General features: G+C 49.3%; 1 protein-coding gene across 1 annotated transcript; it reads left to right on the top strand.

Moving 5' to 3' along the window:
- The first annotated feature begins 908 nt into the window (after positions 1 to 908).
- On the top strand, positions 909 to 26,209 carry LOC138107021 (TOG array regulator of axonemal microtubules protein 2-like). Its single transcript, XM_069008353.1, has 18 exons — positions 909 to 948; positions 1,680 to 1,955; positions 7,969 to 8,057; positions 9,004 to 9,154; positions 10,248 to 10,409; positions 12,419 to 12,551; positions 13,388 to 13,493; positions 14,256 to 14,491; positions 15,984 to 16,136; positions 17,292 to 17,409; positions 18,365 to 18,468; positions 19,833 to 20,037; positions 21,212 to 21,428; positions 22,766 to 22,852; positions 25,035 to 25,284; positions 25,408 to 25,484; positions 25,943 to 26,104; positions 26,196 to 26,209. The coding sequence occupies exons 1-18, from the start codon at positions 909 to 911 to the stop codon at positions 26,207 to 26,209; spliced, it is 2,580 nt and encodes an 859-aa protein (XP_068864454.1).
- The last annotated feature ends 1,239 nt before the right edge of the window (positions 26,210 to 27,448 follow it).

Genomic DNA, 27,448 nt, shown 5'->3' with positions numbered 1-27,448 from the left:
AATGTTCTACAGGGGGAAAAAAATCCTGATTTCAGAAAGTTATTCTTTTTTTTTTACCGCTTGGCTGCCACATGATTTTATCATCGGTGGAGGACTGTAGAGAATGATTAGTTCTCTGAGTTTTAGGAGCTCTGTTGGAGAGCGTTTCAGAATGACCTGCCCAGTGGTTTTTCCATTAGGAAGATTTTCAATTGTTAGGATTAGCCAAGATCAGAAATATTTTGAGGCAGGTCATGTTTATGTTGGGTTTGGGTGTCTCTGCAGGAAGGAAAGCAGGGAATAAACCCCTAGAAAAATGAAGTAGAGCAAAAGTGGATTGTTTGGATAGGCCAATTTGTTCCCTACAGATATGGGCTGCTTGAATACTGGGGATATCTAATGGAGAGTGCAAAGCTTCTTCAACTTCTAACATGGGGTACCACTGTTCATGTGCCAGCCCTTCGTTTGTTGTGAACAGAAAAAATCAAATCCAAAAAGTGCAAAACCCAGCCCAGATCTGAGTGGGAGTTACAAAAATAAATGCCTTGAGAAGTAGCTTTGGAAAGTGCCTTTCCTCCTAGACAGTGTCAAACCCACAGGCCTAGCCTGCTGGGGCTTAGGGCTGGCTGCCCTTGGGAAGGGAAGGGGACGGTGTTGGGATGGGGGTTTTGCGGCCATGGAAACGAGAGAACCACGGGCGAGCGTGTCACAAAGGGGCAGCCCCGCGCTGAGGTTGTGAAGGTCGCGGGTGTCACAGGCACAGCGGCAGGAGACGCGTCCGGCTCTGCCTCTCTGCGCCGACTGCTGGCGATTGGAGTCCCCCGACCTTGTTCTAAGGCTGGGTACCAAGCTCCCGTCGCTGTCTACGCCGAGAGCGTTCCCAAATTCAAACCCAGATACTTCTGCGAGGCAGAAGCACGGGTTCGAACATGGACTTCACTGGAAAAGGAAAGACTGCTGAAGAAAAAGGTGAGGATAGAATGGAGATGAAAGGCCTCGGCCAAATGGAAAAAAATCCCAGCAGATTTCAGGGAAAACTGGTCGATGGTGGTCAGTGCTGGCTCTGTGTCAGAGTAGGTGGCTGACAGGTACAGATGATCCTGCAAGGATGCCCAAGGCATCACAACATTCTGTCCTTGGTTTACTCTGCTTTCTCCTTTTTCTCAGTAGCCAAATGACTCATACTGCCAGTCAGGACAGGGACTGTGGCCACAGCAGACCACAAAGTGGACATGGTCATAAGATGCAAGGCCTGTTTCTATCTTTGCCATCAATGTCAGGTCTCACTAAAGATAAATTTCCCCTTCTTCGTCTGCTGGCTGATCAGCTCGAACCCTGAGGATGTTATAACGGTGCTATTAAAACACCAACAAGGCCTGCCTGCTTGCTGAGAGGTCTTGCTGGTTTGCAGGAACAGCAGTCAGGACTGTGTGGGTCTGTACTTGGTATGCACAGAAGCCCAGTCTCAAGAAGGAATGGGTTTTTTCCCCTCTTATCGTTGCAGCCTTCCACCTTGCCCTTCAGGCTTGCCAGGTCCATACTGTTAAGAACAATCACAGTGATGCTAGTTTCATGAAAGATAAAAACAAAGCAAACTTCTCAATACTTAAAAAATCCTTGGATGCCTCACCCATTCAATGAGTAGATAGCAGAGGCTGGAGTTCGACTAACTCACTTCTTCCCTTGTACCTGATCTACAGCTTCTTCTGGAGACAAAACCTCAAGGAAGAAGTGGATGGAGACCATGCCTAAGGAGGGCCCTGTGTGGCCTCCCCACCCTGGTGCCCTCCCGCCCCTGCCTGGCTGCAAGGATGCTGTGCAGACCCCCAGGCTTGGCAGTGCAGGTCTCCGCTCGCAGCCTGCTCAGGGGGCCTTGGCCCAGGAGCCCCGGCAGGGGCAGCTGAGCAGCGCTGCCCCCGGGGTCACTGCCAGGGAGGACACGGTGAAGGCTGAGCATGGCTCAGCCTCACAAAGAGGTAAGGCGGGAGCTGGGCCGCTCTCTGGCGGGAGGAAGGCTCTTGTGCCAGCCTAGAGAGCCTGGGCACATTGCCAGGGAACAGTTCTGCCCTGCATGTGCCCCCTGCAATGAGCTGTGCAGCTCCCAGTGCCCCGTGTAGCTGTAGGGCTGCTCAGCTGTGGGGCCGGGAGAGGAGCCGGAGGGTGCGTGTGCAGCTGAGCCATTCCTGGAAAGCACAGGGCTCTGGGCTCCCTGCTGTCCCAGGGCAGCCCAGAGGCCACGCTGTTCCTGTGCTGGCTCTCTGGAAGTGGGTCAGGGTGTCTCCCTGGTCTGCCTCAAGTGGCTGCTGGCAGGAGCGTGTTTCCCTGTGCAGCTCTTTAGAAGTTTCCAGGTGGTCTGTCCCATTAAATACGTAGCTTCAGATGCTTTAGGTTTGCATTGCGGCCTCTCTTATATTTTGTGTCTCCACTTTGCAGGACTGACTGGCTACAGTCTTATCAAGAAGTTTTCCTTGGACATTTCCTATGTTCCCTAACCGACAAAGCCCTTGCCTCCTATCCAGAAGAGCTCTCTTTCCTCGAGCTCAGGAAGAAGGTGCTGCCTGTCCGAAGAATGTTTGAAGATTTGGATTTATACGTTAGGCTTTGTAGTTACAGATGTACATATGTTCTGACATGTAGATGTAGGTTTGAATAAATGTGTTGTAATTTTATATTTTAAAATTTGAAAATAGATTTTCAACTGTATATCTTTTATTTTGAGGGGTTTTTTTTCAGTTTTAAATAAAATAATTTTTAAAAAAAACAAGCTGAGAATGTGAGACCTGCTGGCCTAGAGGTTGTCAGAGTGCAGCTGACTCAACAAGCCACTGTCTCACGGTATTCTTTCCTCACAGGGCCTCTCCTCTTCCTCTTTTGCCATGTTTTCTTCATGTCATTTGTGCTGCTGTTTGTTAGTTAGCATTCCAATGGGGCCACCTATTACCATGTTTGGGGGACAATGGACCCAGAAGATCCTGTGTAGTCTACAGTTTTCTGCCTCAATGTATTCTGTGCTCACAAAAGGCCTGAGCAAAGCAACAAAGAGAATGTGCCCAAATCCCAAAGCTTTGCTCCTTTGCAATCTCAGACAGATCTGGCTCAGAGGTGTCTTCAATCACAATTCCATAGGTAAGAAGAGGACGTGTATTTCACTGGCAAAAGAGGCACTGCTTTGGAAAAGGCATCTGTATGTATATTTACCCAGGACAGCAGTCCAACAGCGTTGTTTGCGACTTGTTTGCAGAAGGATGAGCGAACTGTGAGGTTATTGAACAGGTGACAAGGGTTCCTCAAATCTGTACTGCAGCCTGGGTGCCATTCAGCCCAGAGTTATGGGATAATGGCGTAGTACGTCCCACACACATTCTGCCTCCAAGAAAAGCTTGGCTTGGCTTAATCGAGTGAAATAAATAGAAGAGAAATGAAATGGACATTTAAACTGGTCACTTTAGAGTGATTCTCCTGCTTTCCAATGTCAGCCCTGTACCTCATGCTCCCAAGGCTTGTTATGAACGAGTGTCTGAGATTGCTTAAAAATTCACTGTCAAGGTTATCAGTAAAACCAGATTGAATATGTCCTAGGTTACAGTGTAAGATGCAACCAACAGTATGTATTCTATTGTCACCTTCACAAGCTGTTAAAAGAGATGGGGCTGTGTTTGTTATCTCCTACCATGACTCATCCTTGCTAAATCCCTCTGGAGGCTATCTCTGTTTAATGGGCAAGCAATGACCCACTGCATGACTCATAGAATTACATCAGCCCCTTGGGAGATGCTCCACCCAGGGGGAGGAGCCAAGCATTCCCACCTGGATATAATCAGGTAGGATTGAAGCACAAGCAGCTCTTCCCTCCTGGGTTCCCAGAGGATAAGAGTTACTACTGGACCTTCAGCCGAAGACCAGACCCTTCAACAGGATCACTGCTTCAATAGGACCACTTCATCTGGGCTGCTACCACCACCCTGATTAACAGGGTGTCAGGTTGTATCCTGACTCTGTCAGTGTTCTTGTACTATTGCAATTATTTTCATTTTCCTATTAAATTACAGTTCTGTCTTGTGATTTCTCACTGGTTTGTTTTCAAACTAGTGCAGAATATGAAGTAACAGCTCAACAAAATTTGTTGGCAACATTCACACTATTACTTACTAGTCCTTTAAGGCACAACAAGGGAAAAAAGCAACAAACAAAATGCAGTCAATCAAACCAGACATGAACTGAGAACTCTGTGTGTGTGTGTGTGTGTGTGTGTGTGTGTTTTTAGACGGGTTTTGACAAAGGGAGAGAAAGGACAAGGATGAAAAGGAATGTGGCCTAAAAGCTTAACAGCACTCAAGCTTAACAGTAGTTAAACTGGGGCCGTGAGGAGTGGGGGGATTGGCCCAGGATCCATTGTTGATCGACGATCCTGTGAGTACAGGAAACTTGAGCTCGCTGGCTCTGAGAGGCCCCACTGGAGGTTGCCAGTGGCAGCTGCTGTGGTCCAGGAGAGCTTCGAGGGCTTCCTTTTGGGCCGCTGTTGATGGGCCACAAGACAGTGGGCTTCAGTCATAAAATGCTTCCTCATGGCCGCACTTTGGGTCAGCACCCTGTCTTTGGAAGTGCGAGAAGAAGGATGTTATGGCATTCAGGCAAGAAAAGTAGTTTCCAAGACTGTTCATAGAAAACCCCAGGATCTGGTTAGACAGCACAAGTTCCTGGGAGCACTCAGTGTTTTGGGCAAGCTCAAGAGGAGCTTAGTCCAGGGGCTGTTCATCAAGGCTGAGGCCTAACAAGCATTTCTGAGATCACAGTGTGGCCTGACAAGGCCAGGGAAGATTCACCACCCCAGTGTGAAGCATGAAGTTTTGATGTAAAAAGCCATGGCCCAGTGGAACCCCGGGGCACTTTCCTCAGGCCTGCGGGAGAATCCTACTGCAGATCCTTGTGCCACTGATTCCATCTCTCCCCACTTTTCTCAGTTCTTGGTGGCAAGGTCACTTAGGTTAGACACACAGCTCACAAGAAGTGCTCCTGTGTTTCTCTATACAATGAATTAAAGTGAGATGACACATCCCAAATCTGCATTTTCTTTCTGGCAATCTGACTGATTGGAGGAATTTCTGGAGCAGGAAGCTTGCTTCCTCAAATATTTACTGTGCATGGTAGTGAGCACAGAGAAAAGATTTAATGTTAAAAGCTTTGCCCAGGCAATGCTCCTTTGACAAGTTCTCTCCTTAGCTCTCCTTGGGAAGATCTGAAAGGTTCAATGACCCCAGCAAAAGCTCCTGCAATGGCTGCCTGCCAGCAGAGCAGGGCTGTCAGCTGTGAACCAAGTGTTGCCACAGGCAGCAGCTTAGCCAGGGCAGCAAATCAGGAGCTAGGAAGGAGCTGATCTGAAGGCCAAACCTCCTTAGCTCCTTCCAAGAGCACTGCAACAATTCCTCATTCCAAGGAGGTGCAGTGCTGGACACCAGAGCTCTGTGTGAGGACTGGACACAAGTTTGCTCCCACGGAGTGCCGTGATGGTTTCTGCAGGAGCTGTGGGCTCCTGTGCCTGCCGGACACCATGAGGAGAGAAGGAGCCGAGTACACTGACACACCTTTGCCTTGAGCATAGCCCGGCCTTGACCAAACACACTGAAAGGTTTCCCCCTTGGCCCATGTTTCAAAACGCCAGGCCAGCTGTGTGAGGGACAAAATGATGTTTTCGTTCAGGCATTGCAGGTAGCCATGAGAAGGAGTGCTCCATTCACACAGGCAAAGATGGAACGAGCAGGAGGCCAGGCCTGCTGAGTGTGGGCGGGAGGAAAAGGGGAGTGAACCCACGCTTGTTACCGGCAGAGAAAGGGGAGGGGAAAGGAGCTGTTGCTTGGAGCCTGGTGGGCAGTGGGAAAGAATGTAAGTTCCTGAGCAGCCAGCACGTGGGAAAGGGGACAGGCAGCCCCACGGGCCGGGCAAAGGCATAAAGGTTTGTGCATTTGAGGGGGAGCTGTGCCTCATCAGGGAGATGCACGCAACTCAGCTGACTTGTTTATACTCATAAAGAGTTTTGCTTAGATGACTTTCTCCTCTTTCAGCCTTATGGGTGAGTGAATATTTCTCACAGCTGTTTGACAGCTCAGGTTGGTTTGTTGTCAGAGAATTTCCCTCAGAAACAGGAGGGTTATCTTCCTCTGTGCCTTCCTCTCAGCAGCCTTGGGGCTGTTGCTGTGTGAAGCCATCATAGGGGACTAGTAAAATATGATCACTGGCCAGCATTTTTCTCCTAGGAGAGCCCTGCATGCTGTTCCACACATCTTTCCTAAAGGCCCAAACAAACTCCAGACACACTGCCTACAGCAGGTTTCCACAAAGGGCTGCAGAAATCCAGGACAGCTCCAAGTGAGTGTTGGAAGGGTTTTGTCCTGGTCCTGACAGGAGAATTCTTAATGATCTGAAGCAATTTCATTCAGATGTAGCATAGGATCTGAGTTTTTTCTATGGATATGTTTCAGGATGACTTACGAGCCTTGGGAGAATCAGGTACAAGGCTGACATCAACAGCGTGATCGTATCCAAGTATAATTGCCCATTTTATTATTCATCTATTTTTTTCCACTCTAATAAGCCAAGGCAAGCTTTTCCTGGAGACAGAACGTGTGTGGGATGAAGCATGGTCCCTCACAGGGTCACCAGGGCTGGCAGTGACAAAGCAGGCAATCTGCTTCATTGGGAACCACTACAGAGCTACACCCCAGTGTGGGTTTCAGTAGCAGGGTATTATTAAGAGCTCCTTTCCTGCATGAGATACAAAAAGGAGGTCCCAAATGATCTTCATGCAAGCATGCAGTAAAGAACTGATCCTGCTGTCCTAATGAAGCTAATGCCTATAATGTGGAGCCTCCCAGGAGGCTGCTCTGCAGAGGTTCTGATGCACCGGTGTCCCTTCATTCACACAGCCTGCTTCAAGTGGCTGCTGGCAGGAGCATGTTTCCCTGTGCAGCTATTTTAAAGTTTCCAGGGAATCTCTCCATACTGTAGCTTCAGATGCTTTATGTTGGCATTGTGGCCTCTGTTATATTTTGTCTCCACTTTGCACTTGGGACTGACTGCACTGCTCCCAAGGAGGTTACCCTGGAGTCAGTAGTTTTTCCCTGTTAATTTCCCAGATGCTCTTACCTTCCGAGGCCTTGCCCCCAATCCAGAATAGCCCTCCTTCCTCAAAGCCCATTTCTAACTCTTTTTTATTATTAAGCTGACCATTTTGCAGGGCAAAAAATCCTGACATTGGTTTTTTGCTACTTTGCTGCCACGTGATTTTATCCTCTGTGAAGCCATGTAAAGAGTGACTCATCCTCTGAGTTCTAAGGGCTCTGTTGGGGAGTATTTCAGAACGAGTTACATTGTTCCACTTCCATTAGGAAAATCAGCCTTTAGTCCGACTGGCCTGAAAGTGGCCCAATCTCACACAGTTTAGAATGAAAATCCTTGGGGAAAGCAAATGATCCCGTTTCAAGAACACAATTCACGTTTGGCTAACACTCCTGCAATCCTAAGCTTTTCTTTTCATGTCCTCTAAAATATTGCCACAAAGAGAAGAAAATATTGATCTAAATGCTTACAGGTATTAGAACCCAGGAGTTCTTTTAGGAACCAGGAAGAAGATGTGTACTAAAATCAGCATGAATTAGGGCAGATAAGAATCTCTGTCAGGAGCAAGCTCCGTCTCTGCCCTTCTCTATCAAACACAGCGGCTCTCCAGCACCCAGGGGTGAGGCCTTCATCATGCAGGAGGTTTCACTCTGCTGGCCAACAGAGCAATGCCATGTCTGCTGCCAGTGCACTGTGGCAGTAGCCCATCCATTGGGAGAGGTTCTAGGCATATGTACCTTGCTGCTCTCAGACACAATCTCTGGGCCTTATCAGAGCTCCGCAGTCTGGAAGCTGTCTTGCCTGTTGCCCAGCGTGGCGCTGTTGGGGGCTTGAAGTGTGCCAGAGATTTACAGGAACCTTTGCTTCCATTAACAGGCCTCCCACTGAGCCAGGCCAAGGAGACGGATCACCCCACCGGTGCTGGCCTTACGAATGCCGAAGCCCTGAAGGATGGCTTTCAAAAGGTGAGGGATAAGGACAGGGATGAGCAGACTTCCTTTCCAGTGACTGTTTAGTGTTTGGCCCAAAATGTCCCTGAAAATCATAATCTTCCACTCTTGGGGGATGGGGATTCTCTTGGGAATATATTTGACAGCTCCAGAGCAATTGCTTGGCTATTTCCAGTGGTGGCAAGGTCACTGGTTTGGAGATGGTGCTAAGGTCATGCCAGAAGCATTCTTTATGTGCAAAGGCCCTTGTAGAGAAGTTCTGAATGGCAGAGCAAGCTACACATCAGTGAATGTGGGCAAAGTGCATCCTCGGAAGCACAGAAGCAAGGATTCTAATGCTGAGTGTAAGCAAGGCTGCAAAATAAAATGGGAGACTTTGATTTTTCCTGGTTACCTTTCTTGCTGTATCTCACAGCCCTCTCATTCTCAATTTTTCCGCACATTAACATCAATGTTTCTGCAACTTGTTTTCACGTGACTCCTCTTTTTGGCCTCACGATCTCCGAGAGCAGCTGAGTCCTTCAGAAGCCAGAAGTGAGAAACGGCTGCAATTCCTGGCCATGAGTGTTAAGCAACAGCTAATTACCCCTCCTTGCTGCGTATTGCACATGGTTTTTATTCTTCCTGCCATGTAGGAAGGGAACTGCCTGCCCACCGGTCACATGGGCTCTTCATCTGTCTTGGAGCACTCCTGTGATTTTCTTGCTTCAAGCAGGGCCTCTTGACATAGGCTGAGAAACAGTACCTTGGAGCAGTGGAAGGTTATGGCAATAAAGCGTTCCACCTCACTGTGTGTAATTGCCAAGGGGAGGACAGGAGACATTCTTCAGAAACCATTGGAATGTACATGGAGCTGCATCAAGGACTGTGGAACTCGATGGACTCTGTGCTCCTGATGAGATGTTGTGTCTGGTTTGTGTGTCTCCGCTTACAGTCTGTGATGCATTCCCACTGCATGTAGATCCGTGCTGCATTGTGCATTTTGGCTCAAAGGAACTTAGAGCGGAATCCAATGGGGCCTTTGGAGACAGAGATCAAGACAAAGAGAGAAAAGGAAACGTCCTTGCAGCTGCTTCCACAGACAGTTGACCCCGGGGATGCAGCTGCAGCAAGTAAGTGGTTGCTACACCTGGGGTCCTTTCTGATCACTCGCTTGCCCTCTGCACAGTGTTGCCCTGAGACCGGGGGGCTGTTACACTCGCATCCAAGTGGGAGTTTGCATAGGATGTATTTCCGGTCCCCAAAGAAAAATGGAGAGGCATGAAGTGTCTTGCCCAGGGCCTCACTGAGTCAGTAACAGAATATCAGCTTCCCACCTTCCCCTCTGAAGTCCTTCAGAGTGTAAAATTCTGTCTTGCAAAGTACACTGGGGCTTCAGACTCTCTCCTGGCTAGCAGCCTCCAGGAAAAGCGGGTCCAAAAGAATGCTTTTCAACCAAGGTGCAACCTGGAAGAAACAAAATTCAACTCCTTCTAATGAAAACCCCAGAGACCCTTCTCCCACCACTCCCTGCTGAGGAGCTGGCGCTGTAGAGCTGTGCTGAAGCCCCGAGCCAGTGCTTCTGTTGTAGCCCCAGGAGCAAGCAGCGTTCCCGACTGAATCCCGGCTGAGGGGCTCTGACTGCAGTGCTGTGTGCGCTGCCCCAGGGCAGCAGCAGGGACCTCAGGAGGCAGCACTCAGCCCGAGGGCATCACGCAAGGTTATCTGCGCTTTCTTTTGGGAACTTCCCCAGCCAGCCTCTGAAACAGGGAAACAAAAGAAAAGGAATACTGAGGTTTCCTTGTTTCTTCAGGGAAGCATCCCTGCAATTTGGTTTGAAACCAGAAGAGGGTAGATTTCGATTAGATATTAGGAAGAAGTTTTTTATAATGAAGGGGATGAAACACTGGAAGAGTTTGCCCCGAGAAGCTGTTGTTGATCGATCCTTGAAGGTGTTCAAGGCCGTGTTAGATGGGGCCCTGAGGAACCTGCTCTAGCTGAAGATGTCCCTGCTCATGGGGGCTGGACTAGATGGTGGTTAAAGGTGCCTTCAGACCCAAACTCTTCTAGGAGTCTGTGATTCTGTGATCACTTTCCCATGGTACTGTGCCACTGTTATACTTGAAGTTCGTTGGGATAACAAAGAGACGTTACCCAGCTCCAGCAAGTTTTCTGGGCCTTTCCATTGTCAGCCTCCACTCCCAAGCTCCTCTTTGGTCCCTGCAGGCTTTAGCCTACTGCCTGTCAATGGCACAGCTTCCAGTGTGCAGAGAAAACACCCTGGTAGTGCCTTGAAGGAGAAGGTCTTGAGGAAGCAGGACAATGTGCCCTTACTGCCCAATAAGCCCATCATCCATGGAGACGGCAGCTTCCCACGCAACTCCTCAGGTAAGCCTGCTCCACAGCAGCTTTTTCCTGCACCGGTTTTCCTTGCACAAGGAGTGCAAACCGCCTCCTGCCTCAGCCACCACAGCTGGGATCTTGGGTTCATAGCCTGTGCTGAGAATGGACAGCAAATCTACTCTTGAGTTACTCCAGCTTGGCAGTACTGGAGCACTTGGTTCTTAGAGATCCATTGGAAAGCTGAGCTGCATAAAGTAGTGGTAAAGACCTAAGCTCTGGCTTTTGCCCATCCTGATAGACCAAACTACAGCACTGGTGCCAGGAGGCAGCTGTAACTGCAGGGATGAGCTCGGGGCAGTCTGGCAGGGTGTGCTCACTGTGCACCTCCGAGTACCACCACGATCAACTGTCCACTGTCCATCTTGGCCCTCTGCCTGTGCTGCTGTCCGGCTCTGCAGCCAGCTTTCCTGCTCTCCCAGCAAGGGTTGTCTCTGCATGGCAGTCAGCCACTTGGTGCAGCCGTGCTGCTGCTCCCAGAAGTGCCCAATGGCTTCTCGCTGCTGCCATCCCACGGCCTGCAATGCCAAGAGGGAACAAGCAGCGCCTCCTGTGTCACCCCACCCAAATACAGCGGCCTGTGTAGCAGGTGACAGCCAGGAGGGGCTGCCTGGTGCTCCCAGGCTGTTTGCTGCCCGCCGTGAATACACAGCACATAGTCCCTAGTGGCTCTTGCCTCTCCTTTGAGGGCAGCCTGCCTGTGCTATGATCCTGAGTAGGGTGAGATAAGAAGAAGGGAGCTAGGAATGATACTTTGAGTGCTCTTTTCTAGTGATGCTACTTCCATGGTCACAATTGACCAGAACTAGCCTGACGTGGCTCCCCATTCATTTTGAATATAGATGTGTACATCGACATCCTTCTGCAGTGACACCGCTGATGGCAGTGACAGGGCTACATCAGTGACAGCCAGATTAGCTCCCATCTGAATATTCTAGATTCTGTGCAATATTTAAACTCCATCATTTGAGACAGCTCACATGTTTCGATGTACACATTAGAAAACATCCTGTTGAGTGCATGACATGAAATTTATGATCAACAGTCCTTTTGATGACAAATGGGTTTCATAAGAAATGCATTTATCCTCTGAATTTTCTCATACCTTGTAAACTGACTATCAAGAGAGTTCATCTGCCCACAAATTGCATCTGTCTTTAGGTATTCATATCATCAATTTGCATTTGGAAGGCTTTTTTATCAACCATCTGGGCTAGAGATTCCATTTTTCCATAAGAGAAAGCTTAGGCTTGCACAGTGTGCACACAAGTCCATTTGATGGCAAACAAATTTCACCTCAGCATCTTTGAAATACAGCCAGTGTGTACTTTACCGAAATAGTAAAGATTCCTGATGCTTAGAAAGAACAAACTCCATGAACTACTCCCTTCTCAATAGCAGGCTGAAATGTAAGTGCACTCAGCTGCCCTCTGTCTAGAGCAGTTGAAGTCAATGGGAACAGAGGCACTGTGAGGTGTGAAGGGTCAGGTATCGCTGTTCCCTGGTAGTTGCTCTGAGGGGATTCAGCCGGGCCCAGCAGGGCTCGGTTGTTCAGGCTCGGCTTGGTGCTGTCACGAGGCAGCTGCAGGTCTTTCCTCAGGGAGTTGCAGAGTGCCTCTGTCCTCAGGGCTCGGGGAAATCAGGGTGCTGAGACAAGAGAGGCAGCTGAGGGGTCCCTCCTGGGGTAGCAAGTCCTGCTGGTGGGCACTGTCTCACAGGGAGTGGGAGCTCTGCGGCCTCAGGAAGGTGCCGCTGGCTGTGGTACCTGTGGCACTCGGGAGCTGGCGCTGTGTGGGCAATTGTCAGGTTTAGCCAAGGAGCTGTGCCCAGCTGGGGGGGGCTGGGAGAAAGCAAGGAGCCAGAGAGCAGGGAATTCTCTGAGCCAGTGCCAGTTTGTACCTCATGGAAGCCTGGCTGGGAGATGGGGCTGCAGGCCGCTCCATGGCGGGGTGCCTTGCCCGGGGCTGCAGCGCTCAGGGCTGACCCTCTCCTTACAGTGACCCCGCAGACGGCCACTGGTGCCGAGCGCCGAGAGGAGCCGCTCCGTGGGAAGGGGCAGAAGGACGGAGCCTCTTTGGAGCCACAGCAGTCCTTGCTCGAGGCACTCTCCTTGCTCAGCAGCGATGACTGGTAAGAAAGGCCCCGTTCCCTCTTTCTCCCTCTTAGCGTTAAGGTAGGTGAGGAGAGTATCTTGCTAGTGCCTCTGAGCCCCAACAGCCCAGAGGGCCGAGGGGCACCAGTGAAACCACTCCAGAGCAGAGAGAGGATAAAGATTTGAGAGCAGCCTTTTCTTGGCCTTGCTCTGCAGCAGTGCTCCAGCTGCAGCAGGTCCGTGCTGTTTCCTCGCTTTGCCTGCTGCTCTGTGGAGCTGCAAAGGAAATCTTGAGGGAAGAGAGAAAGCTGTGGGACAAGATGATTTGCTGGCTGAAGCCAGAAGCAGGATGGCAGCAGTTTGGAGTGTAGAGATTTGGGTGCCTCGGGTTGCAGTGGGACTGAGTAAGATTTGTCTCTGGCCCCACTGCTGGCAGCAGTGGCAGGAGTCGGGGTCTGCCTGTGACCTTCCGCATGTGAGTCCCAGGAGCAGCTACAGGGAGTTCTTCTTTCTGAGAAATGCACTGAGTTGTGCCATAGAGTCACAGGGAGGTGACAAGAAACAGCAGCATGGCACGGTCTCACAGCTTCCAGGAAGCACTGACATAGGGACTTCATGTGCCAGAGACTTCAGAAAGGCTGCCTTGTTAAACGGCCACAAACGAAGACTCTGAAACCCCTCTATTTGCCTCTTGGATTTGTGTATGCTTTTGACAGCCACAGCAACCTGTGGCAGCGAGTGCCACGATTTCATCAAGTACTGCCTGAAAAGCACCTCCCTTTGTTTGACTGAGCCACCAGCCTGGTAATTTCAGAGGGTGCTGCCTAGTTCTTGGGTGGAGAGAAAGTCAATCTTTTTGGTACTTGCCTTTCAGGGAGCTGAAGGAGAAGGGACTCTTCAGCATCAAACACCTGGCTGAGTCCCACTCAGAAGTCCTTCTTTGTAGACTTCGTGAGGTTTGCTTGGCACTTACCAACGAGGTAAGAACATTGTTCTGAATCGTCCTCCGTGCCTCATACACGGTGTGTAGAGTAGATATGTGCCTGTTCATCTCCCTGTGTGCTCAGGGACTGCCTTCATTTCTGTTTCTAGACCTTATATTTCTCATGTCTGTCAGCTCTCTATAGGATCTGTGTGCACGTGTAGCTCTATTTACTGCTAGGTCGGGCACTCTCGGGCACTCTCCTCTTGGAGCGAGCTGCCATTATCATGCAACGTGCAAATGCAGAAACGGAGACACCAATTATGTTATTTGCTGCAGTCCAAATCTCTGCCCAAGCTGTGATTCAACCCTGCCAATTAGTCTGTAGACTTGAGCCTGTGTTTTCTGTTTCCTGGCTGAGGGCTTCAACTGCTGCTGTTGCTTTTTCAAACAGGAGTAAATGACTCCTTTGTCTTTATGGCTTGTGCCTTTATGGTTTGAGAGCAGCCCTTGCTTTAATTTGTTTCTTTGTTTTTTGAATAAAAGGGCCTAAAACCAAAGCAGTGGACATTACAGAAGAGTTAAGTAGAACACTTTAAGTGAAATAATATGTTTCAGGCCTGCAGTAAGCAGGCCTGAGGCCTAGCACAAGTTGGTGCCAGAGTAAGTGCCTTTCTGTGCTTGTGCTCTTCTGCTCTGCCTGTGCTTTTGTGTTCCCCAGGACACAGCTGGAAGTGTTGTCGTTTCCTGGGACTTTTGTCTAAGGCAACTGGTTTTCTTTTCAAGGTGATTCTTATGTTTCCCCTCATGACTTCCCCAGGTGACCAACCTTCGCTCAAAGGTGTCTTACTGTGCAATCGTCACTCTTGGAGAGCTCTTTGTGACCTTGCAGAAGGACATGGACTCGGAGGTGGATGAGGTTGCTCGGGTCCTTCTCCAGATGGTGTGGAACTCCCCAGAGTTTGTTCAGAAAGCAGCCAGTCAGACCCTGGGAGTCATGGTGGAGCATGTGACTCCTGCACGAGCAATGACTGCTCTCATGGACAGTGGAGTCCAGTAGGTTCTTCTTGTCTTAGTGATATTCTTCACCTTCTATTGTGTGGGGGGGAGAAGGGCTGAGAGAGAGAATGGGAATGGTGGGAGGGAAGGGTCCTGTATCCTGCATCTTCTGTGAACTCAGTGACTCTCCGATCAACCTCACTTCTTTCCTCTTGTCACCTATTTCTGCCCTCGTGCAGCCCATTAGTTGACAGAATCACAGAGCTGAATCAGAATATGCTGAGTTGGAAGGGGCCCATCAGGATCATCGAGTCCAGCTCCTGGCCTTGCACAGAACACCCCAAGGGTCCCACCATGTGCCTGAGAGCGTTGTCCAAAGGCTTCCTGAGCTCTCTCAGGCTTGGTGCTGTGACCACTGCCCTGGGGAGCCTGTTCCAGTGCCCAGCCACCCTCTGGGTGAAAAACTTTTTCCTGATATCCAACCTCAACCTCCCCTGACTCAGCTTGCTGCTGCTTCCTGGAGTTCTCCCAGTCTGTCCGAGTTGCCTAGATGTGGTGAATGGCGGGCAAGTGAAAGTGCCTGCAAAGGCTAAGGATAGAGCCCTGTGGTTTTGTGGGAAGAGGGACAATTGCAACTGCAGCTGTGAGCGCTCTTTGATATTTCACAGCCCTAACCACAGAGGCCCTGGGAAAAACCATGCATCCTCATTATGCCATTCCCTTGAGAAGTAAGGAGGGTTCTTGCTGGGGCATGGAGCACATGGGGGACAACGTGCTGGGTGTGGCACAGCCTGCACAGCAGGTGCAGCTCCGGCCAAGAGGAGTCTTGTATGACTGTCCTGGCCTTAGAGCCCCCCTTTCTATTCAAACTGATGTCTCATGTTAGCCTTGAGATGATGAATCACTGTACAGGCACCTTCACAGGCCGACTGCCATGGGACAGCTGAACCAGGTGCTGCCTTAAGTGTTGGTGCTGGGCCTGATAGTCCCCAAGAGACACTCTCTAGAACAGGACAACCTGGCTAAACTGACTGCCACCCTTTCCTCAGCTTTGGAAAAGGGGGAAACGTTCAGATATATCTCTTGCCAAGCCTCACAGAAGAAACCGGCTGCATTGCTGGATATTCTGCAACTTCATGTCCCACAGCGTGTTTTGCCTGCATTTGTTTTTTTCCCAAGGTCTGCAGATTTGGGGGTAAATGGGTGGAAATATCCTCAATCCTGCTGCAGCTGTCTGTGTAGCGGCTGGCCCCTGATGGGTCAGCCTGGCTTGTCTTTAATTTCCCTCTTTCTCCGAGTGAATTTGGGGAAAGACATTGAGTATCAGATAGTGCAGGGAGACTGAGTTCCTCGCTCTTGCTTGCAGGCAGTCCTTCTGTACAGGGCTAACTTTGTGTTTCTCTGAGGACAGAACCTTCTACAGGTGTCGCAAGTGTCAGGGAGAATCCAGGCCTCCTTCCCCCAGCAATGACAGGGAGCATGCTCTGGCCAAGGCCTGCGCTGTGTCCCTCTGCTCCCTGTGCCCCAGTGTTTGCTCTCTTCTTCCCAGGAGCCGCCACGTCCAGGTGCGGAAGTGCGCGGCCCAACTCCTCCTGTCCTTGATGGAGAAAACTGGAGTCACGAAGCTCGCAGGAACGCCCAGGGCTGAGAGGCTGGCGCACGCGGCAGGGACGCTTGCTCAGGACTGTCACGAGGACACAAGGTAATGATCTTCATTTCCCCTCCTAAAACAGGAAAACTGTTGGGTGTCTGGCTGTAAGGGGCAAAACCACAAAAGAGTGGAAGCTAAAGGGAATATTAAGTTACCTCACTGTGTGGATGAGGTTCACAGAGTCACGGAATACGCTGAGTTGGAAGGGACCCATCAGGGTCATCGAGTCCAGCTCCTGCCCGTGCGCAGGGCCCCCCAAGGGTCACTCCATGTGCCCAAGAGCATTGTCCAAACGCTTCTTGAGCTCTGTCAGGCTTGGTGCTGTGACCACTGCCCTGGCTTGTCTGGGGAAATGACTGTGCTGGGGAACCTGAGGTTGTCCCGCAAGAGGGAGCATTGCCAGCTTCCTGGGACTGGAATGAGTCTTTCCTGAGATCAAAAGAGCCATCAGATGAGGCAGTCAAACAGTTTTGCTTGGCCTTAGGTGCACAAGACAAAGCCAAAATGTTGGCTAATGTTCATCACTGAAGGATCCCATACATCTCTTTCTCATTAACTTAAGACTTTCCTAGAAATATTCCAGGGATCTTTAGCCAATGTATTCAGTCTTTCTAAACCTCTTCTGCAGATTTCTATAATGCTGTTATCTGGGGCTGAATGACCTCCAAATTGCTTCTTGAAGAAAACTGTGGTTTCCTAGTGGCAAAATCAACCCAAACCACCAAAATCCCCTTACTTTGAGGATTAAATTCCCATTAATAGCTGCCAAGAACGCATGAGCAACTAGCTGCCCCTGTGCATACATATGGTATAGAATAATCAAAAGCAAGCATGAGGCATTTGGTCCTGGCTTCCCTGCCAGTTACAGAAAGGCAAATGACTGTGCAATGGCAGCAAGGCACTGCTAATAAGCTCTGACTCAAAGCAGAGGTGTTTCGCTTGTTCCCTGGGATCCTTTGATGCCACAGAAGCGCACCCACAGTTTCAGAGTGAGATTGTATTTTCTGTTGCCCCACGTTCGCCTCTTGTCTCTTGTGTTCAGCTGACAGCACTGTGCAGTGACAAGTGGAGGTAAATCTCTCTCTTTGCTGAGTAGGTAATGCCTTCTCATGCAGGTATGGCAGCTGCTGAGTTTAAGGTATCAGCTTATTCTGTTAACACTCCTCCTTTGTTTGTTCACCTTTCTTTCTTTCTTTCTTGTGTTAGGCATTATGGACAGGAGATGGTGAAAATGATGCTGAGTCACCGAAAATTTAACAGGCTTTTGGAACAATCTTTTTCCACCCGTGACCTGGAAGATATTCTGACAAGAATTAAGAAGAAAGTAAGTGCTTGGTAGGAGACATGTCTCCTTTGTGCAAGTATTGCCACTGCTGATATGAGATCAAACATACCTAATCTTATCTCATTCCTTTTCTGCCGAATCCTTTTGCTCCTGGGAATGAACTGTTGATCCTCAACCTGTTCATCTGCAGAGCACAAAGGAACTGATAGTATTAGGGGAAAAGTGTAGTATTGGATATTTTGAATATCGGCCACAAACAGGGAAGGGAAAGAGGAGAAAATGGGTTTACATTTAAGCATAACCCCCCACCCCACTATCCCTACTCTGCCCCCAGTGACGCAATTAAGTGAGAACAGTGCTTCTGGAGATAACAGAGTCTTTGCAAAAGACACAGGAAGCAGTAGTGCCAAGAAAATTTCCAAATATACAAAAGATGTCCCAGTCAATCCCAATTACTACAATTACTGTCTGTCTTCTGGCAATACTGCCCTGCTGTCATGCCCTGTGGAGCTGGAAGAAGCTTGGTGAATTCAGCAGCATCCAGTGGAAAATCATTTGTTTGCCTGGAGGTTTTTTTATTCTTTTTACCTCCATTATAGAAGGGAGTGTGCCTTTGTGCAGCAACAGGGAGAATGAGTGTGGAACCAAATCAACTTCCAACACAATGGGCCAACCTCCAAAGAGTCCAAATTTTTCTGCAGCTTCCTTTAAGAACATTCGTTCCCTACCAGTTTGCATTATTCCCATTTATGCTCAAGAGTAATGCATTTGGGATTTTAGACTGCTGCTCAGTATGGTAGCAGCCACAACCTGCCTTGGGCTATTGAAAACAAAGAGTTGGCATCACTGAACCTCTGGCCTGTTTCCTTCTGTAAGTTCCGAAATGTTTGCCTAAGCCTTGGTAGCAGCGATCCTGGTTCTAAGTTGTGTTTTAAACAGGTAATTTCCTATTTTACATTCTAAAGATCCATGGGGTTTCTTTATGCCTTTGTAGGGGATGGAAACGCAGAAGGCTGAGCACCCATCTGTCCAGGAGCCTGTGAAGAAGAGGAGCGATGGCTCGAAGAAGCCCCAGGCCACATTGCCTTCTAGTAAACGGTACTGAGCACTTTAGTTAGATGTGACAAAGCACATGACAAGCTTTACATGTCTCTTCCTCAGGAAAATCTTTCCGGTGGAGATGACCTGTGCCAGAGATTGTTTCCTTTCCCTACAAATGCTCTATCAAAAAATATGTCTCCTTCTGCATTACTCTGAACACAACTTCTCTGGAAGGGTTTCCACAAAAAATGGGCGACAAAAAGACACCCATCGGTTGCAGCTCAGAAGATCCAGTGCAGTGGCAAGGACAGTGCTGTGGAGGCTGTGAGAAGGCCATGTCTCCACTGCCTCACTTGGGACAAGTAAATTCAAGCAGGGTTTTTTTTCCTCTGAGAGCAGTCTTTTTCAGATGGGGGTTTTGATGAGAAGTCCCAGTCTTGAAGCAAGATGCCGTTCCCCAAAATAGCACTTCCCATGCATGTGGTTTGGCCTTCCTGAATCATGGTTTTCTTACCCTCAGACAGTACCAAGATGAGTAGTAAGTAGCAAGCCAGTTCCTGAGCAACTTTGGTCAACAGATGTCTCAATGTGGACGTTTTGTCTTGACATTCCTGTCCTTCATACCGTTTGCTTGATGGGCAGCATGTTTGGTTTATTTCCCCCTGTGCTGCAATCAGCATTTGAGACAGGAATTTGGTCCTTGCTGTCTCTTCCTGCCAGTGGGAGAGCTACTTGTACCTGTTGTCCACTGATAACAGAGGGGATTTATTTAGCTCTGTCATGCTCAGCGCTGGCAGGAGAGTGACCACATGGCTCAGTAGCATAGTCAGGATCTTCCCATGCCCATGGAAGAGACCGGCTGATCCAAGAGAGTTGTTCCCAGTGGGTTTGTTAAGCTGTGGATCTGGTCTCTAGGGAAGCAATCATGTGAGCGTAGTGCTGGGATGTCTGGCTTCTGTTTTTATCCCTGTTACTGATTTTCTGGATCCTTCAGATATGCCCCTATCCATCTGTTCAGATGCATCTGAGCTACTTTTCCAGATTGTCATGCCTGCTGTAGAGACACTTCTCCAGAGGGATGAGTTTCCTTATTATAAGACACACACCTCCCTCATGATGAGGCATTTAAACTTGGAAGTAGCGTCTCTCTTTCCTCACAAAGCAGTGCGACATGTGTACCTGCGAAGCTGTCTGGAGATAAGTGAGATGCATCTCATGCGTGGTTTTGCTGAGTAAGCACTGGTGAGAATGTTGCTTGCAGATTGTCTCCTGTAATGATTGTCATGAGGTGTCACGTTGTTTTTCAGGTCAGGATTTTCTAGCTTGAAATCACATCATTAGGAAACCTCCGCAAGATGTTCTGCTCACAGTTAACTGAAGGTATGATCACCAACAGGTCCTCATTTGCTTTTATTTTCCAGGGTGAAGTCTACCTCTGATGAACGCCTCCTATGCCGCCCAAAAGCCCAGGTCACGTTACCTCTGGCTGTGAAAGAAACGGAGCCACTCCAGAAGCTTTACAATCTCCTGGAAGCCAAGGAGTTTAAGACACGGATGGAAGGAGTGGCACTCCTCCTAGACCTGTGTAAAACCAGCCCCCAGCTCGTCTCCACTAACACTGTCCAAGTATGTAGGGTGTCTTCATTGTTCCTTTCCTTTAGCTCCTTTCCCAAGCCTGTAGCAGGAAAGTTAATTGTGTGTCTTGGCACTACATCCTGGCTGTGTGGGACAGGCTGGTGCCTCTTACCCTGAAATATTTAATTCAGCTCCACGCTTCAGGACAAGTTATTTCAGTCCAGATATATTTGTCTGGCAGGTGCCTATTGATGTTGTTCATCAAATGAGGACAGAGTTTTCTGCTGGTGTAACTTCTGCTGTCTCCTACTCCCACTTGGGTTAAGTGAAGGGAATGCAGCCACTGAAAGCGTGGCAATTATTCTCTAGACAAAAAAATGGGTTTGGATGGGGAAGAGAAGTATCAGGCTGGGCAGGTTTAAACCAATTTTTTTCAAAGGATACTTCTGTAAACTCCGACTTGTCTTGCACAGGCACAACTCTGGCTACTCGTTTCCATCGGCATCCCTATTCCTCTTGGTAAAGACGGTGCTCACCCTTCTTGGGGGGGTCGTTTTTTTCTCTTTGGAAAAGGAGGGAAATGGCTAGGGACAGATCTCTTCCTTCTCCTCCCAGGAGCTGCTTTTTCCCTTTGTCCAGAAAATGGTGCCTGATAATGTGGCTGTCAAGGGACTGAACCTGCTCTAATGAGAGCGGTACAGCACATTAAATTTCAGAAGTCTACCTGCTAGGTAGACAATTGGTCTGGATCCTGGAAGAGTTGATCCGAGCCCTGCACTTCTCCAGACACAGGTTCTGAGACAGACGGAACAAAACCTGGATCTCCTCCAGCCATAGTTTTGGCAAAATCATAACTGCCCTCAGAACTTGAGACAACTGTGTAGAAAAACGGGCATTGTAAATATCTGGTTCCATACTTGGAAAGCAAAGATACTGTTTTGCATCAATAAATGGGATTAATTTAATGATTTAAATGTGGAGAGAAACACCATAGGAACTATTCTGTCCCCGCCCAAACCTCTTCAAAATATATGAAAATCTTTCAACCAGCATGAGGTTGCGCAACCATTCCAGTGAGTGGCCCACAGGAAAATTGTGCAAGCAAGTGCTGACCTGACAGGAAGGATCACTTTCATCTTTTACATTGCTGAGTGCTCATTTCTACATCCCTTCCTCAAACAAGGACATTTTAATCCAGCTTTCATGTTGTTTGTTCTCTTCACAGATTTTTGATTATTTTGTCCCGAGACTTGGTGATACGCACAAGAAAGTGAAGCAGAAGGCGCTGGACGTGCTGGCTGAAATCATAGGCGTCCTGAAAGATGCCTTAAACCCGGTGATCATCTGTTTGGTTGAAGGAATAACAAACAACCTAAACTCAAAGGACCCCGGGGTTTATGCCGCAGCTGTGAAAGCGCTGGAAGCATCCATGGCTCACTTAGGTAAGGCTGAGCCCTGGCATGGACTCTCCTCAACTGTGTCTCTGCCTCTGCAAGTCAAGAGAACGCTGAGTGCCTTGACAGCTGTTGTTGTCTGTGGAAACCTCCAGCTGACATCCACCGGAAGCTGTGCAGGTGCAGTCCTTACGCACCAGTCCCCCAACAGGCCTGAATGTGCATCGGCATTTCCCAAAAGTCCCAGGAGCCCTCGGCTCTGTGCTGCTTGTCTGAAGAGGAAGTGCTGGACTACAGCTTTGCTGGAATTCAGGGCCAAAGGGATGTTTGGAGTTTTCCTGGTCCCCATTTGACTTCCCAAATGAATAGCTTTGCTGTTGGCATGAAGGTACACCGGCGCATCAGAACCTCTGCAGAGCAGCCTCCTGGGAGGCTCCACATTATAGGCATTAGCTTCATTAGGACAGCAGGATCAGTTCTTTACTGCATGCTTGCATGAAGATCATTTGGGACCTCCTTTTTGTATCTCATGCAGGAAAGGAGCTCTTAATAATACCCTGCTACTGAAACCCACACTGGGGTGTAGCTCTGTAGTGGTTCCCAATGAAGCAGATTGCCTGCTTTGTCACTGCCAGCCCTGGTGACCCTGCGAGGGACCACAGTTCATCCCACACACGTTCTGTCTCCAGGAAAAGCTTGCCTTGGCTTATTAGAGTGGTAGGACTGGAGGCTTGCAGGACAATGCAGGCAACAGCGTCTAAACTCAAACAAGACCCCCAAAACCGCAACAGATAGGCACAAGGAAAACTAAAATACATACGACGGTCAAGTATTGGGAAATCAGTTCATTTTCCAGTCTCTCTGCCAAGATCTGATTTCACAGATGTTACAGAAACCCACAGGATACTGAGGCACTGAGCAGTAATAGCTCTTGTATGAGTAACTTGGTGTCTTGTCCCTAGATCCACACAGGTAACCTGCAATTTAAAAACAGCTTATCCTTCAGGTGGGAATGGATGTGTGAATTTTGGAGCCTTCTCACCCTTTTCCAGAGGGGAGGGAGAAGATCACTTCTGCAAAGCTCTGGGATGCAAAACCTTTTCACTGCTTACATGTGATTGAACTCTTGAGGTCCCTGATGTGAAATGTTTTACATAGCTCCTGGTAAAGCAGACAACTTTGGATTTATAAATGTGAAAGGAGAGCTTTTCTTTTGGAATTTAAAATCCTCCCAAGTAGGCTGGAAGGAAAGAAGAAAAGGATTCAAAAATCGGCAGGAATTTCCTTTCTTTTACAAAATGTAGTTGCCCCTGCCCTTTCCCTCCCCACTGTCCTTTCTCTTATGACCTCAGAAGAGAGAGCAGAAATGTGTGTTTCCCTTGTAGATAAAGTATCACTGATGAAAGAGTTCAGCCACCGAAGGAGTGAACTGAAGGGCCAAGCTCTGCTGGATGTCACGGAGCATCTCTCAGGTATGGCCTCCCCTTCTAAGCCAAGAGGTCTTCCGAGGCAGAATTTACAGGGAATGCCAGTGAATAGACAGGTCCAAATCAGGAGGTGCTGAGCTTGTCCCTCCTGCCCAATACCCATGGAAGGTGTATTGGGCAGGTTTTCCCTGGCTGCTGCAGAGGTGTGCAGCATCTGAGATGGGGGCGGCGCTCGGCCTCGGGGCTGAGCTCTCACTGGGGCATCTCAGAAGCCTCCTCCAGGAAAGGGAGGGGCTAAAAATTCCCAAGCTGGCTCCTCTCTTGGAAGCTCCGGGACAGCTCTGATCCTTTAGGGGAAATGGTGGCAAATGCTGTTTCAGGGGATCCATTTGTTTTGTCCTCACAGAATTCTTGCTTTGCTCTTGGAAAGTTTTGAGGTGGAAGCCTGCAGTGCCTGGGGGTCACAGCTTAGGTCAAAACTCAGCCCACACGAGCCTAACGAGGCCCGGATTTTGTGCAAGGCAGCCTTTGGGGGCAGAGGGGCAGAAGCAGAGTGCTGAGGCTCCCTGCCTGTGCTGTCAAAGTGCCATTGGACTGAGCATTTCAGGGTGTGCAGTCAGGGTCTTCCTATGTCAGCACTGCCCAAAATGCTCCAAATGCAGCTGATAATTGATTGCTCAGAGGAGCTTGCTATGTCAGCAATAGCCAAGGGATGGAAAAATGATAATCTCAATATATGCTAGAGAAGACAGTGTACAGCCTTGCTTTATTTATAGCCTTGCTTTAGCTGGGGCTAAATCCACTGCTAATTATGCCAGCATCTTTAAATGCAAGGTTTAATACACTTTGTGTCTTCATTCTGAATCTCAAAAGGGCACCTTCAGCGATTGGAGTGTCAAAGGCCCTTTACAGAGCATTTGAATAAAGTAGATCTCCAGGAATAGGGAATTTAGTTTTGCAGCTATTTTAATCTCTTTTTCAAATAAAGGAATTCAACTGGAATTAGGACTTCTTTAGAAAGAGCAGATGCTCTCTCTGAGATTTAGTGGCAATCTCTCTGAGATTTCTCTGCGCAAGTTGCGTAGTGACCGATGTCTTTAATTGCATGTAAGCTCAAATGAACTCCCATTTTAAAATGGGTACCGTAAGCCTTTTCCTGCTTAGCAGAATTGGTTTTAGGTACTTTCAGGAGCTGTTTAAATGTTGATGACTGCTGGTGGATTAACAGCATAGAGAAAATGAAGTCTCTTCCACCACAGAATAATAAATGGCGACTACATAACATTTTGCCTGGTCAGAAAATAAGAATGGTCCCCAGACCATATCAGGTTTTGATCTCTCAGCCAGATCTGCCATGCAAGGAGCCTGTTGGTAGTAGATTTTTGTCTGTGTTTGATACAGTTCAGAAAATGAGCAGAGAGCAGGCTTTGGAGACAGCGGGAGAGAACACTTGTGTTTTGGTTACATTTCTGTCCCCTGTGTAGCATTCTTCTCTCTCTATTCCCCTATTTCAGCGCACATTGTAAGAAAAAATGCCATTAACACTGTGAGGGGAAATGCCATTAAAATTTGGAGATGCTCCAATGCCATGGCAATGGGGTCTGGCTAATTACCTAAGACAGCCTGAGGTTTGAAACAGCTGTTTGTTAGAAGCCACAAAAGCCTTCTGCCAAAGACACCGGCTAGTCACTGATGTTTCAAATCCAGCTGTCAAACAGCACCCATCTCTGGTGGGCTGGAGTTTCCAAGTGTGGTCTAATACTGCCCTTTGCCGTGTGCCACCAAGCAAAGGGAAGAGCCAGATGAGACTTTTGGCACTTGACATCAAAGGTCACAACAATGGAATCATCCTTTTTATTAGAAATCTCTCAACTGCCTCTCTATGGTGCATTTCAAAATCTTTGGCGTGGGTTTCGACAACTTCTAAATGGAAATAAACGGCAATTTGACATTTCAGTCACTGTTCATGCAGAAATAAATTGTGGAATGATTTAGTAAAGGTGTGAAGTCTGCCACAGGTACAAGGCTCTGTTTGGAGAAATTAGTCCTGAGAGCTTGGTGGTTCTGTTTCGGGGATGTTCAGCTGCTTTGCCCATTTCTGGATCATGAGGCTCTCACTGTTATTTCACTGATCTTAGCCAGAGAGACTCCCAAAATCACAAGTAGAGGTAGATCCTTGTTTGCATTAAGGCTGGTGGTTAAGAAGTTTGTGTCTCTCTTCCGGCAGCGCTTGTGGGATGGGTTTATCCCAGGAGCCCCGAAGTCGTCCAGCGCTACACCCTGCCCGTGCTCTGGTCCTTCCTGGGGAACAAGGCGCTGCCTGTCCGAAGCGCCAATGTCTGCACTGTGGTCACCAAGCTTGCCTGCGCCCTCTACAAGGTGATGGGCGCCAAGCTGAGGAAGCATGCTGCCAGCCAGCCTCCGCATGTGCAGGAAAACCTCTCCAACATTTTGGGCTGGTGGAGTGTCGATGACCTGTAGAAAGATGACAAAGTGCTGCGTTGGACACCTCCGGATGTGACTTCTTAGCTGTGCCAAAAATGACAGAATGCAAAGGAAGGGTGTGCACCTGCCCCCGCTCTCTCCACCCCCCTTCCTAGTCGTGGCATGGGGTGCCTGAAGCAACTTCCGATTGAGGACAAGGTGAAGGCTGAGCATGGCTCAGCCTCACAAAGAGGTAAGGCGGGAGCTGGGCCGCTCTCTGGCGGGAGGAAGGCTCTTGTGCCAGCCTAGAGAGCCTGGGCACATTGCCAGGGAACAGTTCTGCCCTGCATGTGCCCCCTGCAATGAGCTGTGCAGCTCCCAGTGCCCCGTGTAGCTGTAGGGCTGCTCAGCTGTGGGGCCGGGAGAGGAGCAGGAGGGTGCGTGTGCAGCTGAGCCATTCCTGGAAAGCACAGGGCTCTGGGCTCCCTGCTGTCCCAGGGCAGCCCAGAGGCCAGGCTGTTCCTGTGCTGGCTCTCTGGAAGTGGGTCAGGGTGTCTCCCTGGTCTGCCTCAAGTGGCTGCTGGCAGGAGCGTGTTTCCCTGTGCAGCTCTTTAGAAGTTACCTGGGAATCTCTCCAATGAAATAGTGTACCTTCAGATGCTTTATGTTGGCATTGTGGCCTCTGTTATATTTTGTGTCTCCATTTTGCAGGACTGACTGGCTACACTCTTGCCAAGAAGTTTACCGTGGCATCTCCCTCTATGCTCCTTCCCTCCAAGCCATTGCCTCCCATCCAGAAGAGCTCTCCTTCTTCTAACACCAACAAAATATGTAGCGGAGAGCAGGAGAATGGGAAAACTATCACTGGCAATGGTGATGACAGAAGAAAACAGCAGGAGCTGAGTTCAGAGGGAAAAGGACATACGGTAAGGACCAACCTAAGTCCTGTCTGGTGGATTTCCAGTTTATGTGCTGTAGGCAGAGCTCTGAGAGCTTTTGCTGTGGTGTGAGCCCAGGGAAGCAGCTGAGCAAAGGGAGAGCTCAGCAGGACACTGCACTTCAGGCTGTCTTTGCAGTGGGTGTGTAGGGCAGGTGTCATGTCCTCAGCGTGTATCAGTAGCAGGGGAGGTCTTTGCATGGTTTTGGGGCTCTGTTGTGGCTCCTGCTCTGTCTTATGGCTGAGAAAACATCAACAGGCAGTCAGAGCAGCTGAAGTTGGCCAATCTTGTGAACCAATCCTTCTACATTTAGTGAACTACGGGTATGTGTGAACCATCTCTGTGTCTTGGTGGTGTTTTCTGTCAGCTGTGTCCTGTTTGGACGGAGAAAGGTGTTTGCTGGAACAGGCAGTCCTGCAAAGTCAGTTCCAGGTTGTGTCAGCTTTTGAGTTGTACAGGCATGCCCTTGTGCCCAGTTGTCTCTGATGCTATTTCTAGACTTCATCAGCTTCTGGGCAGCTTTGTGCAATCGTGCATGGCTTTGTCCAGAGGGAAGGGATGGCAGGTGGCCATGGGGAGAGCAGTCCAGAGCCCACCCCCACGATTGCCTTTGCAGCAGGGCCAGGACCTGCAGTTGTTTTGGGTTTGCCATGGGGTGCAGGAGGAGGCGGATGAACAACAGCTTTGGTAAACAGAATGTCCAACCCAAGGCTTGTGTACTTGATTCCAGCCTTGCTGAGAAAGGGCCCAGCGTATCCCTGACAGGAAGTGATCCTTCCGCTGAAGTTTGAACAGGGCCTGGTTTGGCTCTTTAGCTGTGCCAGGGACAATGGGATACTAAGGAAGGGTGTGCATCTGCCCCCGCTGCCTCCACCCACCTTGCTGGACATGGCATGGGGGCCCTGGAGCGACTTGGGCAGGCAGAGGCCTTCCAGAGAGCAGCAGGGCAGGGAGCTCTGTGGATCTTCCTAAATGCCAGTGAGCCTGAGATGATGGATGTGTGGGAGCTGGAGAGCACCGAGCATCCCCAGAGCTCAGCAGCATCGGGGCTCAAAGGCTGCTGGGGAACTGTACGAGGGAAGGGAAGCAGCAGCAGAAAGGAGGGGCTTGAGAAAAGCAGGTTTGGACATCCTGCAGAATGGCTTTGTGGGGGCTTGGCTGGAGATCAGCACTGGCTGTTAGGTGCTTTAGGGACAGGGATCCAAGCCCATTCCCATACGATCCAAAAGGCCAGTGGAGGCAGTGGCACCACAGGACATCTTGGTGCCAAACATGTGGA

This window comes from Aphelocoma coerulescens, chromosome 3 (assembly GCF_041296385.1).
Source record: "Aphelocoma coerulescens isolate FSJ_1873_10779 chromosome 3, UR_Acoe_1.0, whole genome shotgun sequence".
In the NCBI taxonomy this organism is placed as follows: domain Eukaryota; kingdom Metazoa; phylum Chordata; class Aves; order Passeriformes; family Corvidae; genus Aphelocoma; species Aphelocoma coerulescens.
Note: the sequence above shows the minus strand (reverse complement) of the source record. Positions and strands in the feature narration are given on the sequence as shown.

Excerpts from the sequence above, each read along its gene's own strand:
- LOC138107021 (XM_069008353.1), top strand. The coding sequence starts at position 909 with ATGGACTTCACTGGAAAAGGAAAGACTGCTGAAGAAAAAG. Across the intron at positions 12,552-13,387 it reads TTGCTCAGCAGCGATGACTG|GGAGCTGAAGGAGAAGGGAC; the intron begins GTAAGAAAGGCC and ends CTTGCCTTTCAG. Across the intron at positions 16,137-17,291 it reads GACTGTCACGAGGACACAAG|GCATTATGGACAGGAGATGG; the intron begins GTAATGATCTTC and ends TTCTTGTGTTAG.